Source organism: Dioscorea cayenensis, chromosome 5, assembly GCF_009730915.1.
Source record: "Dioscorea cayenensis subsp. rotundata cultivar TDr96_F1 chromosome 5, TDr96_F1_v2_PseudoChromosome.rev07_lg8_w22 25.fasta, whole genome shotgun sequence".
Classification (NCBI taxonomy): Eukaryota; Viridiplantae; Streptophyta; class Magnoliopsida; order Dioscoreales; family Dioscoreaceae; genus Dioscorea; species Dioscorea cayenensis.
In genome coordinates, this window is record NC_052475.1 from 29,968,248 (window position 1) to 29,983,713 (window position 15,466).

The following is a 15,466-nucleotide window of genomic DNA, read 5'->3' on the forward strand; positions in this document are numbered from 1 at the left end:
ACAGCAAACCTAGTGATTAAAGAAATCATACAATACAAGTGTTCCTCAAAAGCAAGAGTATGGAACCTTAGATTTCAGCAGCCGTGGTGGAGTTGTAGCTTGGGAATGGCGCTCTGTTATTCCGGGGTTCTCTGTTGGTTCTGGTCTGGATTCCTGTTTGTTTGGCGGTATTTTGCAAATAAAAACGACCCGAAACGAGTGGAACCCCGGCTCACTCGCCGCCCGGATTTATCAAACCCCAAGCCCGGTTTTTTATTTTATTTATTTATTTTATTTCTGTGATATTTTTTCCCTGATCTATGACCATTTGTCCTATTAAACTAAAGATAAATCCAGTATTTTACCTCATGTTCTGCTGAGAAAATAGATTGCTACTTCAAGTCTATGCATAGAGTAAGAATTACGGTCATCTGACACGTAACCACATTTATAAAAATCAACTCAATAAAAGCTATATATTACATGCATATCCTCCTAACCACAACATATCTAAACATAACTTCAGATGGCTCTTCATACTTGCAGTTCCTGAAACCAACTTCGTTCCATTATATTACTCGCATGATATTCAGTGTTAAGCATTACCTGAATATCGCAACCTGTATCAATGACTCGCAGTTCCTGTAGATTATTGAGCAAATTTGTGTTTTCAATAACTTGCCATTCTATATATGCTCTCATATCCTGGAAGATTAAAATGGAGCCAGTTCAGCAACAAGCACAGCAAAAATGAAACTATAAAAATTCCAGACTACAAAAATAGAAAAGATGGGGTCCTTCCTAAGTCTCAATTTCAACAACAAGAATAAAAAAAAAAAAACAGACAAAAGGAGTGTTTGAGCAACTCCTCTCCCCTGCTTCCAGCTCTTTACAGTTGTTGTGCCAGACTTGTTTTGGGTTTTGTAGGCTGTTCTTCCGGGCTTGCACTCCAATGAAGGAACACAAACTCATCAGCATATCCTCTTTGGTTTTCTCTATGTATCCATCTATTTAGAAGCAGTGGTTGCAGCTTTGCTAGTCACTTTCTTCTTAGAAATTCCACCCTGCTGGTCTTCCTTACCATTTGGTAGCCTTACACCAGTACTGAGACCATTGTCCAAGCTCCCATTGCAATCCAATCTAGTCTCTGGATCATCAGTTTTATTCCTCGGAGATGCATTGTTGTTTATGTGATGCTTATCCACACCATTCTCATGTTCAGTCGTCTCTGGAGCGCAGCTAGTTTCATGTGATGCTGGTGGTAGAGGCGGTTCAGCAATAGGTGATGGGGGGGAATGGCCAGACCCAGATGGAGGGAGGAAGACTCCAGTGCCAGGAACTGGTAGTCGAGGAGAAGGGTGTCGTTGTGTAGCTGCCCCTGTCCACCCTGCTGATGCTACTGGCACTGGGATGGGTGTAGGATAAGTCACACTTGTAGGGGCGACTGGCGCAGGGGGTACAAACATTGGTTGAATCCCATTTGGAGGAGGCAAGTGTTGAGGCCTGATTGATGGAGCAGACAGAACACCAGTAGATGGAGCAACTCCAAAGTGTTTGGGACCCAGTGAATGACGAGGGAGCCCAGGAGATCTAATTGGAGGTGGTCCCCAGTGAGAAGGTGGAGGTGTAGCAGATGGAGGGAAGCGGGGAAGATCAGATGGAAGATTCTTCCTTGGTTGAGACTTTCCGAATGTCAGTAGGATTCGGTGTTTGCGAATCGACGGGATGGCATGCCTTGCCAGATCGGCACTTTTACCTTGCATCACAAGCAGATCCCTGCCATCATGGAAGACAACAAGGTAGACAGTAAACAATTGATGGGGTGCAGAAAGATCGTAAAAAAATCATCAACTGATGACAATGAGGTTCTGATAAATGAATTCTTTGGCACTTCACCTATAATAATCATACCATCTCTGTAATACAGTCAGGTAGATTAACCAAGAGAAGGAAAACAAATAACAGTGCAATGATATCATGGTTGATTTACTTAATATCATAGCAATAGCCCGAGATAACTTTCTTAAACCAATCATAAGATGCAAAATAAGAGAAGAATAAGGCAAGGGACCAATAACCTACCAGCAGTTTCTCTTGCACCTTATCATTTTAATGAAAATTTCTGAATTTTGAATACTTTATTTCAATTTTGACACAGAATATAAAAATCGGGTCTGTTTCAATCTAGATGAAAACAAAAATTTAAAACAAGGTTATAACGTGACCCTCATAAACAAGAGTACAAGAACAAATAAAGACAGGTTGCAGCCAAGTCCAAAAGAAAGTTAACATGGCTAATGTTAACTTTCAAAATAAACCTCGAATTGTTCCTAACTCGAATTACCTAGTTGAGGGTGTGGGCATCCATTTCAAAATAAGACTCTACTATCCGCATACAAGCGCATCAACTAGCTACAAGATCATACAGTCAAGGGACCCGGAATAATCTTATATTATCAAAATCATAGCGAAATTTCTCCAGATAGAAACAAGAATAGCGAAAAAACAAACATAACAAGTGAGTTAAGAAAAAAACATACCCTGGTGAGAGTGATAACTTGAGAGAACCTCTATATTCTCCCCGAGGATCAGCCACAATAGCTCGACCTAAGACCATGTCACAGGATGTTAAGAATAAACTACTAACAGGCCTACCGAACCAAGATGGCCACAGGTGAGGATGTGAGTGATCTCCCTACACAAGAAAACCAAAAATACAGGTCTATATTAGTTTAGTTACAATGCGGATGTGACCACAGTCATTATGGAAGTCACCCACCTCATGGAAAAAGTCAATAACACAAAAATCAGGTTTAACAGCCAAAATTTGCAGCTGAACTGCTCGATCCAAAACATCTTGGAGTAACTCAGGAATGTCCTCAACCTTCCCATCTGAAAATTAAGATTTAGGATCCAAAAAACTTAAACAAAGCACAGAGACATCAAAAAGAGCCATCAGCCAGGCTATAGAAGCTTACCTCTTGAGGTTCCAGATGTATTTTCATCTTCTAGAGGGCCTTCGGCAACTGGCACACCCAATTGAATAATTTCCCTTCCGTGCCCCTTCATCGGCCTCTTATATAGGGCAAATGTTGGCCCTGATTTTTAGCAATCCACAGTCAATAGGAATATCCCAATAAATATGAGAAGTGGAAATTATGTATAACTTCATAACAAGGTAAAGAATTAAGAATTTTCTACTAAACAAGCAAACTTTTATATACAAGGCATGATAAGACATGAAAGAGAACACAGCACTAGCATGCCAAATCATACTTCTGACAGTCATGACAAGCCTAAACAACTACTTGAATGGCGGTCTGCAATATTATGCTATCCAGCTATTTGGTAAATATAAATTCCTTCAATACAAAGTAGAAATAAGTTAACTATACTGATATAACTCTGCGCGATACTCTCCCCCAATAAATGATGCCATGAACAACAAAATCATCTTCAAAGTTAATCTACAAAGCAATACAGAGAAGCAAGCCACTTAGTCACTGTTTTGATTCAAAGGGTATGAAGAGCAAAATCTATCATATATAGCTTAATGACACTATGTCAGTTCGAGATAATATTCTCACATTACTGCATATTACAAGATAATTCTTTTAGATTACCACAATTAGAACTGTAACATTGGTAATATTGATGGTAATATGAAATTATTAACAATAAAATATTACCAAAAAATTTAATAATCACATTACTATCAAAATAGGTGTCTATCTTAGATTTCATGGTGGTAATCTAAACTAAAATTTTTAAATAATTTTACCCTTGCATTTGCCATAAAATGTAATTTTAAATGAAAATATGGTGAGAAATTATTAATTATCATAAAATAGACAATTTTGCCTTCATCCTTATGACGTTGTACTTATAATTTTTAAAGGATTTTGCTCTCAGCCAATAGAAGTTACCCATGAGCCTATACTTTTGTTTTATGCATATTCATTTTTATATTAAATATTTTATTGGACATACTTAGCAAGGAATGGAATTTTTTTTTGCAAAATTTAGCGAATAATTATCATTTTAAATTTACATTTTATTACTTATTGTACTCATATTTTAATAATTATGTGTATTGACTATGTTATAGTTGATATATATTAAATTTGCTTTGTAATTTTAATTACTATGTTCTATTTCTATTTTAAATTTGCTGAAAATTTTAAGTTCAGGGGTATTTTGGTAATTTTGACACCATACCACATTGATTATTATGATTAACCAAATACAATAATGAAATATTACTAGTAATATGAGTTCCCAACCAAGTATGGCTATATCAAATTGTTGTAATATTTCCAGACACACAATATTCCCAACCTTATTAAGGTGATAATCTCATTATGTAATAATATATTATTACCATGAACCAAATTACCCCTATAAATTTTATTAAAACACATTTCAAAATGGTAGCCGTACAAAAACATCATTGTGCTAGCATATATACAAGCTCTTGAGAGTGAGCCATCTATGACAATAGAGATTTACGTTCATATCAATAACTTCTAAACTATGGCAATTATCTCAACACATGGCCAACTTAATGTTCAATTGATGATATCACATTTTAGATGCCATCTATATTCTCATGATGGAAATCCTAGAAAACGATATCTGATTGTGCTGACCATCTATATGCATGATGGAAATCTTTAATGGTATACCACTGTGATGGCATACATACAGCCAGGGGAATGAAGCTAATACAAGTCAATGTAGAAACACCCATATTTTAGCTTACTCGGATACTCTCCTCTGCGACCTGCAGCTCGCAGGTCATTAGCCAAAGAAACAAGTTTGGAAACCTCCGAACTATCAAACAGTTGGTCATACAACTTTAGACCTTCAACCACATTTACCTACAAAATAATGAACAAACTCTCCCAGTGTTAGACTGCTATATCAGATCAGGATTATAAGGCAACTTCAATTTCAACATTGAAGGAACATGTACGTTGAAAAGATATATGTCCATTAAAACCAAGAGAGAGCATACCATCCTCCCATCATTTGTTTCATTTGCCACAAATGTTTTGGGAACTGAACTTTGAGTCTGCTTCTCATCTTGAGCTGGAATTTTATCATCAACATCTTGCAGATTAGCCTCATTGCTCACCCCTGAGTACAACAAAAATACTTTCAATTTCAGACCTCTAGTCTAGGAAGTGAATTTTTCTGCAGTGAACTGAATTCCAATACAAAGAGGTATTTGTAAGGAAACTGTACTTACATTCGGAACAAAAGACAGGTAAGCAACAATAGAAAAGGGCACATTGATCAAAGGGTAACAATCAACACAACAGTATATTAGATAACTCCTAGACCAAAAGGGGATAAGATTCTGCACCATTTTACATCAACTTTGAAACTCATACAGATCTAAATCTTTGACAAAACAATGTCAAAGCCAAGAAAATAAATCATACTGACCGAAAAAAAAAAAGGAAAGAAAAACAGCGTTTCAACATTGCGCATGGTAAAAGATTCAGCATCTTTCAGATTAATTTGAAGATGTAACCTCGCAACTACCTCAAAAAATCATTCTAAGCACAAATTCATAACAGTGAATGCAATTTTTCTCTTTAACCAAAGTAAAAATATTCTCTGCAGTGATCAGCCAAAAGCTCACCAGTTAGGTGCGGTTTATTATGATCATCCTTGATGGCAGGCTCCAACTTACCACACTCAGTTCCAAGCGGGAGTTGTCCATCCTTTGTGCTGTGATTTGCCTCAGAAGTATGACTATCATCAATTCCTGCATGTTGACAAATGCATCAACCTATCTATGTTCCTTTGAGTAACTTATTAAGAAGAGATATCTATTAAGCACAATCTTATCCATCATACACTGACTGACAAATGAGACACCAGATACAAACAGGTTATGTAAAGCCACCAAACCATTCAGATGTTCACAGAACCCTAACGCATCATGACTGGTGCATTGAATAGGATGATGAACCATAAAAGATTTGAACAGAAACTAAAGATTTTATCAGCTATTCTCTTACTCGACCTTTTGATGTGTCTGCTTTCCTTTATGGGCTATTGTAGTCAAGAAAACAAAAAAAAAAGGAGTTTTTAATTTATCATCTTGAATTCACATTCAAAGAACATCTTAACCAGATACTAAAGATAACCAAACAAAAGCATAAAAAGAGTTCTCTAACATCAATAACAGCATTCAGTGATACGTCATTAAATACATACTAGATTCAATATAAACTTGGTCCATATTCACTATCAACAATAGGCTTCCATGTTCTCATATTTACTTACCAATTTTATTAGCCATTCTCTTATGGTTACGTTCCCACAATAAATGGCCAACATCAGTCAAGCGGTTATTCCTATTAATATGAATCACCTAACTCATGGAATAAATACAACACTTAAAAAACAAATAAAAGTTTGCTGAATAAATCTCTCTAGCCATAATACCCTAAAGTTTGTATATGGTAGCAGCAATTAATATATTTACTGCCTTATGCATATGCATGCTTCTAACAAAGGATAGATAAAGAACATAAAACAACAAAACCACGTTACCATGCTCATCATTCACCTACACAACATTGCAGTTTGCATCCACACACCAGAATAAGGTGGCAGCGATTGACAGCACACCTTTACACGTAAAATTTTTATTTTCAATGAAAATCTCAAGACAACGTGTAATAAAAGCGATCATAATCCATTCCATGAGCAGAAGTTACTTGGTTTAGAACACTATGATGGAAATAGAAAGGCAAGCAGTTTCATAAACGTTTAGTTAATAAAACCCAAACAATTATTTGTATACCTTCATTTTCCTCTGCAACCACAGAACCCTTCACTTCCAATAGGTGAGTTTCTCCCTTCTGCTTCCCCTCCTCACTCTTCTCCACCTTTTCTTCTCCTTTATCCCTATCACCAGGTGATGACGCTGAAGAGTTATAATTCTCTCTGACATTGTCAAACCGATGAAGTTGCCGATGTCCGAAGCTTGGCCTTCTAAAATCCTTCTCAACTACTTTAGGTGGCTCAAAATGCCTCTGCTGGTGCTTCCTCCAGGAAGCATGTTGCAAAGCATTTACAACATCTGCTATTGAGTAATAATGCTGCATGTGAAGCACTGGTGTCCAATTGTACCTCCGATGATGGATGGCACCAAAAACATGGTCATACTCCCCGGGCTCGCCTGTGGCCCTAATATGGTGAACCAAAACATCAATGATAGCATTTGCGGCAGCAAACTCACAACGGAGCCACGACATAAACGCCTCTCGTTCAGCAGCAAATCCCCATTGCTGTCCCGAGTGCAAATCCCCACCCCCCGGGAACTGCATTTTCTCAGAAGGCACAGCCGTCGTGTTTCCCGAAGGCGCAGCCATTACCACTGCTCTCACTTACTACACTCCATCTCAAGATCCAACAATTCCAGTTGATAAAAATACTGAAAAACCGATCGAAACTCTCAAAGATGATCCCAGGAAATCAACGGATAAGCTTCGTTGTAAAAAAGTTAAGTTAAAAAAATCAATTTTTAATAAAGCAACGAGTAATCTAAGAAACTGCAAATTACAATTGGTCTAAACTTGCTGTAGCAAATGATTTCAACCAAGAAATCCAAGAAAAAACAATCAGAACAAACCAAAGAACACCAGGATTTTAACAGATAAATATAAATAAACGATCAGACTCCAGATCAAAATCCAAGAAGCATAATCTCACGCAATGCAGGTATAATTCAGACTATCAGAACCGATCAAACACAGATCACGACGATAAAAAAGAACAAGAACACGGAAACCAACCAACAGAGGTCGAATAGCAACGATCTGAGAGCAGCACGGATTCAAGCCTCAGCAAGCGATATACATCAGCAGAGAGGCTGAATCAATGAGCCAAAACACGAGATCGATCGATCTGGAGCTCGATTTAAAGATCTCAAGCGATCAGAGACCAGATCGAGGGGGCGAGAGACGGAAGTTGGGATCTAGGGTTTGGGGAGGGATTAGAGAGTGGCTTGGAGAGCACGCATCCGCTGCCGCGGCGATGACTGCTGGTGAGAGAGAGAGAGAGAGAACCGGGCTTTTGGAGGGTGGGGGGACCTGGGAGGAAGATTCGTTGATATTTAGGGGTATTTATGGAATTTCACATGGATTTAGCTCGTGTGTACGTTAGCGTGTACATTTGATCTCGGGAATTACAACGATTCTGGCCGTCAGATCTGATCTTGGTGCTGATCTCATCGGAGTTGATGATCTCGAGATAATGGTTTTGCTTTGAGATAGGGACAGATGTAGATTTACGGTGGATTGGGGGTCGTAGGGGGAAAGATTTGTTAGGTAGCGCATGGGTGAACTGAATCTTGGGATTGAGTAGTGCTCTGATCTAATTTAGTACTGAACTAAATTGGAGAAATATGGATTATTTGTTTATTTTTAAGTTTTTTCTTAATATATGATAATTATTTATTTCCACATGTTATGTATATTAGAATTTATTTATTTATTTTATTTTTGTTATTTTAGATCTAGTTTGTGGGAATATATGTGTAATATTGAATTGGATTATATTTTAATAATATGATTATTTATTTATAAATAATTTACATATTGAATAATATTATTAAAAATTATTTTTCACTGAGCATGAATGACTCACTTGTAGAAATTTCATTTATTTACATATAAAAATTACGACCATGATAGAATTTAGCCATAATATTTAATATTTATTCGGATAATAATAATTAGGTATTATCTAAATAATAAAAAAATTAATAAAAAAAAATCTTAATATCAAGTGTAGATTTTAAATTTTAAATCTGTTAAAATGGGTTTTTAAAAGATTTTTTTTAATCCAATGAGCCGTATTCATTCCCTATATATGTAGATTTTTATTATCTTATGTAACGTTTAGTCAAAATAATAAGTTTCTAAAATATTAATAATAATTTTTTTTAATAAAATTTTTATTAAACGGGATGTCCAACTGTGAAAAAAAAAAAGAAAATATATGTAAAGGCTGTAAAAAAAATCTCTATCATAATGGGATACCTTCCCGTAAAAAATCTAGTAGTTATTTTATTTAAATTAATTATATATATGATATAAGTTATAAATTATATTTTAAATCAATCTATGATAAAAGAAAATTAATAATTATAACCTAAAGTAAAATGAAAAAGAGGAGATTTTTATTATATATTAATATTTCCGAAAAGTAAGAGGGCGGCATGGAAAGGATAGCTCTTTTAATGACTCCATTTAATAGAGATAAGAGATAAGACACATCTCGAGGTATGTAGTTGGGAGCAGAATAACCGCACAATTGCATCGAGATGAGAAAAGAGATCATATCTCGAGGTAACTCAGACACACGGAGCCAGTCAAATGGAAAGCATAGTTGAAAGTTCGTTAGGATCCGAGTGACGATTGAATACATTAGAAATGAAACCGATTGGACGCGAATTCAATTGACCGGTTGGAAGTGTAAAGCACGCTTTGACTTATAAGTCCTTTTTTTTAATTTTTGGTCGGTTGATATTTATTTTTATTTTAGAGTTTTGTCCTTGTAGATCTTCAATTGTCAATGTTCTTGGTTGTATCTAGAGCTTTGATTTTTCAACTTTATATTCCCATTTTTCCTCTGATAGCAACAATATAACAAAGTTATTTATATAATATATAAATAAACAATGAAAATCCAAAGCTTGCAAACAATGTACATTGTTAAGAACAGCATGCATTATGCAATGTATCAAGATCTATAGATTGTTCTATGCATAAACAAGAATCAATGTATCAAATTGCAGACTGCTTCTTGTTGCCGTACTTTTGCCGGCCTCGACGGCCAGCTCGGACATGCTCAATTCCATGGTGATCAGTAATGCATTCCGGCAGAGGCTTAGAGTACCTCACAACATCGTAACAATATGAATAAGTCATGTATTTCCTTCGGAAACTCTCCATCTTTAATTTTTCATCAAATGATACTGTCATTGTACCAAAACCATCACTGTAGAAATCATCACAAGCAGATGAGTGATCAGTAGGGTCTACAACACAACCTTGTAGTATGAGATTGGCAAATTCCGCGACGTAAGGGGCGTATTTGTAATTGACCTTGTATCGACCACCGCCGGTGGCCCAAGTTGAACCATCCCAAATGGTGACATATAAAGACATTGGTTTGGATGGAAAGGCACCACCAATGTATTGGTTTTTCACCACCTCTCTGATTGGAACCTTGTCAATGTAAAATCTGCAAAAAAAAGTAACATTAAAACTGATGAATTGGATTGTTAAGTTTCAGGAATTCAACTCCATAAGATAAAAATATGCATTGGTACATAAGTTTTTCTGATGATTATATTCATGAAGAGAAGGAGACAGATTAGCATATAATTACTAATTATATATATATTTCAGATCATTGAAGAGAATGTGTAGAGTTTGACAGAGTGATTACTTACATGATTCTATCAGAAGTCCATAGGATGGAATAGTTATGGAAATTATGGGTTGGATTAAACCAGAGGTTGTACCTCTCCTCTCTTCCTATTGCAGTGCTGCCATTGCCATAAACATTGGTTTGCACCCTCCATTCTCTCCCTCTCACATTACCTAAGAACTCGAAATCGAGCTCATCATGCGTCTTCTCAAACACATCTCCGTTTGACATCTGCGCCAATATTCGGTTGAACATCATCATGGAGATTAACTATAAATATAATTCAAGTATATGTCTTACAAACAAGTGAGTTGCATGGGACAACATTGAGAAATCAAATGACTGTTGTAATATGGTTGTGAAAGCATTCCTAATAATAGTAAACAAATGCTGGAATTAATAATTAGAGAAGAGATCAAATTCAATAAAATACAAGTGAAGATCATCATCCAAATTGCTAGCATGGATGAAGAATTGGAAACTCACATAGAAGGCTACAACAACACCAGCAGTGTAGTGAGAAGGGAGCTTAATGGAAGCACTGAAGAAGCCATGAAGAAAGAGATCCTGGGAAGCAAAACCAGCACCTTGAGCATCACAGAAGAAACAGAAAACCAATCAGACAAAAAATCTAAACAAAATAAAAAACATTTAGAAATAAAAAATTAAAGAGAAGCAGAGAAAACAGAGGTAACCAGTCCTCTCATCAAGAGAGATGTGAACAGTGTTGCCATTACTGAGGAGCATCAAGTTGGTGTCTCCAAAGAGCTGTGTGTATCCTTCTTCAAAGGACAGCGTTGGGAAGTCTTGGATTAAAATGCTGGCTTTGGTTCCATTGGAGGTGAGAAACAGAGCAAACAAGATGGTCAGCAGTAGCAGAGATGCCATGGAACTCATTTCTCTGTCTCACAGACACACAAGCATACATAGTACTTATCTGATGTATATATATATTGGTAAAATAATCACAATAATAAAAAATATATAATAACAAAAAGTTCACCACTGTCTTCTCACTTCCACACAAGTGTTGTTCTTTCCCATGTGAGAAGGAGAGCTACAAGTGGCAAAGCTTGTGTGGAGGGTATGGTAGCATTGTCAATCACGCAAAGGTTTGCAACTTGACTTCCAAGAAAAAGATAAGGAAGTGGTGATAATGAGGACAATAGAAAAGAGATGGCACAGTTCTAATCCTTTTTAGGGCTTTCAACGTAGTGGTCAAAGGACACTGATAAAAGAATAAAAGAATCACAAAACATTAAGTAGTGGGAGTGCGGAAAGGTGTTTTGCAAGTTGATCATGTGAAGAATTCATCAGCAGTAGTGTTTGTCACCATTTGGGCATGCATCAGGATTTAAGTACAATGCCGTGCACTTTGTAATGAATTTGATGAATTTCAGAGGAAAAGAAACATATATACATTTTCAGAAATCACATTCAAGTACAATAATTTGTTGTTTAGTTTAAAGAATATGAGTTTCTCATGAATTATTATTTACTACAGTATACATGGTAAAGTTTAGGGCAGAAACCCAAATATGCTAACAACAAAATTTGAAATGAATCCAGACATCCGTATATAAATTTGACAATCAGAGGAGTGAATTAATCAAAGTTAATAAACAAATGCGATGCGAATTCAATCATACAAATCAGTGCAATAGATCATCACTTCCATTATTTCCCATATGATGTTTTAATCAACAACATCAAATTTCATTCTGTGATACTGCTACAAATCAGGTTCTTCAGATGGAACAAAAAACTAAAATATTAATGTCAGAGAATCAAGAAACAAGACAAAATTCAAGAAGCCATAAAAATTTGCAAAAGGAGCTACACGTAGCTAAGAAAAAAGAAAACACAAAAAGGGAGATTTGCGGGTTTGAGCGGCTAAAGTGGGCAAGGCTGTCAGCAATGCAGTTGAAAAGAAGCCATAAATATATTAATGTCAAGCAACTGAAATTAACAGAAGGCAAAGAAAATTCTCAGCTCCGAAGTTTTTTAACTGAATGGACTAATTACAAGATGCTAAACACCCATACAACAAAAGACTTGTTATTTCATTACATTTTCGAATCAAAGATTGTGGGTTCAAATCCATAGCTTGTCCAAATTTCTTAAAAAAAAAACTGCTTCAAATGGCTTAAAATGCTCAATAGAAACACAGAAAAACATCAGAGCATTTGAAATTTACCATCACCTATAACATTTACAGCAGTTAACAAACTTGTTGAGGCGACCACACTGATCATATGGACAATTGTAACTGTTGGATTTGACAACAAGACCAATTATTTTATTTATTCACAAAATGGTACCTTGAGTCTACGTAGCTTTCCACATCCCATAAGAATGAACCAAAGGTTATGGCCTCTAAAATAAGCCTTTTCAAACCTCCAAAGCTCATCTTAACAAGTTCATCCTGGGAGGAATTAACACTTCCTGGAGGTGTCATAAGAATCTCCGACTTGCCAAACAAGGCTTCAGTTTGCTTCTCTATGATGTTGAACGTCTCCTTTGACCTTATTGTGGCATACCTACGTGTAGTTTCCATATCAAATGTCATGACATAGGTCCACAACCGAGAGGGTTTGTTGCCAAAGCTTTGACTGTTGGGACTGAAGCTAGTAGATGACCATGAAGATAACTCTGGGTGAAAAATCCCAGATTGAGCAGATGGACTTGATTTACTGGGCATGGATTGTTTGAAAGCAGACTCCTCGTCCGATCCCCAAGGGAGTGCCTTCATAGACTTCTCAAGCTGGAACCTCTGATCAACTCTCTTGAGAAAATAACCAAACATGATCGATGCTGCATAGACTCGCCCAATTTGGAGTTTGTTTATGGCCACAATCATATTAGAGTCGTCCCACCCCGGACCCAGAATCTGGGTCATATAGTTTTTGATCATCTCTAAAACCTCAAAGGAATGGAGACACTCAAATTTCTTCTCCTCAGAGGGCCAATCATCAACTTTTCCAAAAGAGTCAGATGATTGGACTAATGGTGGAATCAAGAAAACATTAGCTTCCACAAACTTCTGAACAACCAAAGCATAGAGTATCTCCTCCAAAGTCCTTCTCCTTTCTTTAGCCTTCACCTCAGCAATCCTCCTAAAATTAACAAAACACCATGTCAGACTTGCCTTGTTCCTATAGCACACTCAAGAATTTAAAGAGTTTGGGAAAGTCCTAATTCCACAAGTATACAACATAAAACGTAATAAGTGCATAGTTCCAAAATTTATCAATAGTCACATTATGGGTCACAAGCAACTGAATACCACCGCTGTAGACAAAATTTCTAACTGTACCTCAAAAGAAAAACAGAAAATCCAAATGGACACTAAAACAAATAAAAAATTCCAACCAATCACTAATAAAATTGATGTTTTTCTATTTGTATTTGGAAATTCCCAACCTAAAACATACAAAGTAGAAGGGTTCATAGTTCATCAATTCACCTGCAAAACAAAAAACAATTATAGAGAAATTATCTATCTCCATATTTTTTTTTTCTTTTTTACAAAAGAGTGTGAAAGGGCAAGATAGGCACAGAAATGAGATAAACACAGAGATGCAACAGTAAAAAAAACACTCTACAGTACTGGAGCGTGGGTTTCCAACCCGCACCAGTGGTTCTCTCTGTATATAAATGCTAAAAGTAACTCAAAATCTCTCCACGTTTAATTTTTCAAGCAAGAATCATATAATGTTATAAATTATAATATCAACAGCATTGGATTTAGCAACACAAAACAAGAGATTGAAATTATATGAATTTCCATCACTCCACACCCAAAGTCTAATATACTCAAACAATGCAGGAAACTGTCTTTATTCTACTATTGTATCAAAATAAATCATTCACATATTCAAAAGGTAGTATTTTGAAACATTACCTGTATAAAACTAGGTCAGTGCCAGAGCTAGAGGATTCATCCCTGTTCTTCTCAGCTTCACGGGCTGTCCGCAGCTGCTCAAGCTGCTGATCCACGGCAGCCGAGAGCAGATGGGGATGGCTTATCAAAATCTGGGACAAGAACTGCCCAATTGGCGACTCCAACTGCAGCGGAGCTATCGGAGAGGAAGAAGATGATGCCCTGACGCGCAAACTCCTTCTCGAGTTTACCAAAACCGGATTCCTCCTCAGCTTCTGGTCCACCGAAACCAAACCACAACCCTAAACTCTCAATGAAAAGAAGTGGTTCAAAATCTCTTTTTTAAGAGCTCTTCTCGTGTTTTGAATAAAAAAAAAAAATGAAATATAATAAAAAGAAAGAATTTGAGGAATCTAACCTTGGACCAAGTGGTTGAAATTTGGGATTTTAGTCCAAGTGAAGATTTGGAGGCGAAATCACCAAATTGGCAGTAACATGGAGAAGGATTAAGCGCCAACAAGGCCTCCATGGATCGAATTCGCTCTCAAGAGTCCCCTCAGCCCTGGAATCGAATCAGAATCCTATAAATCAGAATGAGATTTTCAGAGAAACAAAAAAGCCAACCTTGGCTCCGATTTCCATCATACTCTCTAACGATTGAACAACAAAGGAGTCACTAAACGAGAATTTTGGAGAGAAATGGAGGCCAGATATGGGGATTAGGGTTAGGGCTGGGAGGTTTATCGCTTGCAATGTCCTTCGATTCAGGAGGCGGGGGAATGGTGAGGAATTTATAGTGGACCGTTGGCAGGGATCTAGACTGAAAGCTTAACCTCCACCTTCGCACTTATTTACTAAATTGCCATTTATCCTAAATTATTATATATATTTTTTTAACTCTTGCAAACACCTTAGATCAATAGTTTTTACAAACCAGTGCATTGGCAATATGCACAGTTGACTTCCTGAACTTAAGTGTTGTAGTAATAATATTTATGTATTGTTTTAACTCCATACGCTATTTATCGAGTTCGAATGGGTCCTATGTAAAAGATGCTATATTTTTTTCCTCCTGAAAATTTTTAAAATCACTTATAATACATCTTAAGAAGCTGTCGATCTATTATAACTAGTGTACCTTTT

General features: G+C 36.4%; 3 protein-coding genes across 6 annotated transcripts; all 3 read right to left on the bottom strand.

Annotated features, from left to right (window-relative positions):
* Positions 1–646: 646 nt before the first annotated feature.
* Positions 647–8,083, bottom strand: LOC120260866 (RNA demethylase ALKBH10B). 2 transcript variants are annotated; one of them, XM_039268441.1, is made up of 9 exons: positions 7,797–8,083; positions 6,803–7,435; positions 5,630–5,755; positions 4,997–5,118; positions 4,742–4,859; positions 2,958–3,077; positions 2,759–2,871; positions 2,520–2,674; positions 647–1,755 (listed from the first exon to the last, which is right to left on the bottom strand). In XM_039268441.1, exons 2-9 carry the CDS (start codon positions 7,371–7,373, stop codon positions 987–989), a joined length of 2,094 nt encoding a protein of 697 aa, XP_039124375.1. In that variant the 5' UTR covers positions 7,374–7,435; positions 7,797–8,083; the 3' UTR covers positions 647–986. The 2 variants fall into 2 exon arrangements, with proteins under 2 accessions (XP_039124375.1, XP_039124374.1); XM_039268440.1 differs by having other exon boundaries at positions 6,803–7,488.
* A 1,587-nt stretch (positions 8,084–9,670) lies between these two features.
* Positions 9,671–12,240, bottom strand: LOC120261138 (probable xyloglucan endotransglucosylase/hydrolase protein 27). Of its 2 annotated transcripts, none has more exons than XM_039268875.1 (4): positions 11,136–12,240; positions 10,927–11,027; positions 10,535–10,671; positions 9,671–10,251 (listed from the first exon to the last, which is right to left on the bottom strand). In XM_039268875.1, exons 1-4 carry the CDS (start codon positions 11,335–11,337, stop codon positions 9,792–9,794), a joined length of 900 nt encoding a protein of 299 aa, XP_039124809.1. In that variant the 5' UTR covers positions 11,338–12,240; the 3' UTR covers positions 9,671–9,791. The 2 variants fall into 2 exon arrangements, with proteins under 2 accessions (XP_039124809.1, XP_039124808.1); XM_039268874.1 differs by having other exon boundaries at positions 9,672–10,251; positions 10,463–10,671; positions 11,136–12,237.
* Positions 12,241–12,599: 359 nt separating this feature from the next.
* LOC120261137 (UV-B-induced protein At3g17800, chloroplastic-like) lies at positions 12,600–15,078 on the bottom strand. 2 transcript variants are annotated; one of them, XM_039268873.1, is made up of 4 exons: positions 14,948–15,078; positions 14,742–14,885; positions 14,345–14,625; positions 12,600–13,556 (listed from the first exon to the last, which is right to left on the bottom strand). In XM_039268873.1, the coding sequence occupies exons 2-4, from the start codon at positions 14,850–14,852 to the stop codon at positions 12,740–12,742; spliced, it is 1,209 nt and encodes a 402-aa protein (XP_039124807.1). In that variant the 5' UTR covers positions 14,853–14,885; positions 14,948–15,078; the 3' UTR covers positions 12,600–12,739. The 2 variants fall into 2 exon arrangements, with proteins under 2 accessions (XP_039124807.1, XP_039124806.1); XM_039268872.1 differs by having other exon boundaries at positions 14,742–15,078.
* Between the last annotated feature and the right edge of the window lie 388 nt (positions 15,079–15,466).

Coding starts and splice junctions, on each gene's coding strand:
- LOC120260866 (XM_039268441.1), bottom strand. CDS start 7,373: ATGGCTGCGCCTTCGGGAAACACGACGGCTGTGCCTTCTGAGAAAATG. Junction 5,756..6,802: donor GGTTGCAGAGGAAAATGAAG/GTATACAAATAA, acceptor GTCAACATGCAG/GAATTGATGATAGTCATACT. Junction 1,756..2,519: donor AAGTTATCACTCTCACCAGG/GTATGTTTTTTT, acceptor CCATGATGGCAG/GGATCTGCTTGTGATGCAAG.
- LOC120261138 (XM_039268874.1), bottom strand. CDS start 11,337: ATGAGTTCCATGGCATCTCTGCTACTGCTGACCATCTTGTTTGCTCTG. Junction 11,028..11,135: donor CTCTCTTGATGAGAGGACTG/GTTACCTCTGTT, acceptor GTGATGCTCAAG/GTGCTGGTTTTGCTTCCCAG. Junction 10,252..10,462: donor TGGACTTCTGATAGAATCAT/GTAAGTAATCAC, acceptor TTTTTTTTGCAG/ATTTTACATTGACAAGGTTC.
- LOC120261137 (XM_039268873.1), bottom strand. CDS start 14,852: ATGGAGGCCTTGTTGGCGCTTAATCCTTCTCCATGTTACTGCCAATTT. Junction 14,626..14,741: donor TTTCAACCACTTGGTCCAAG/GTTAGATTCCTC, acceptor TTGAGAGTTTAG/GGTTGTGGTTTGGTTTCGGT. Junction 13,557..14,344: donor ACTGACCTAGTTTTATACAG/GTAATGTTTCAA, acceptor TGTTAATTTTAG/GAGGATTGCTGAGGTGAAGG.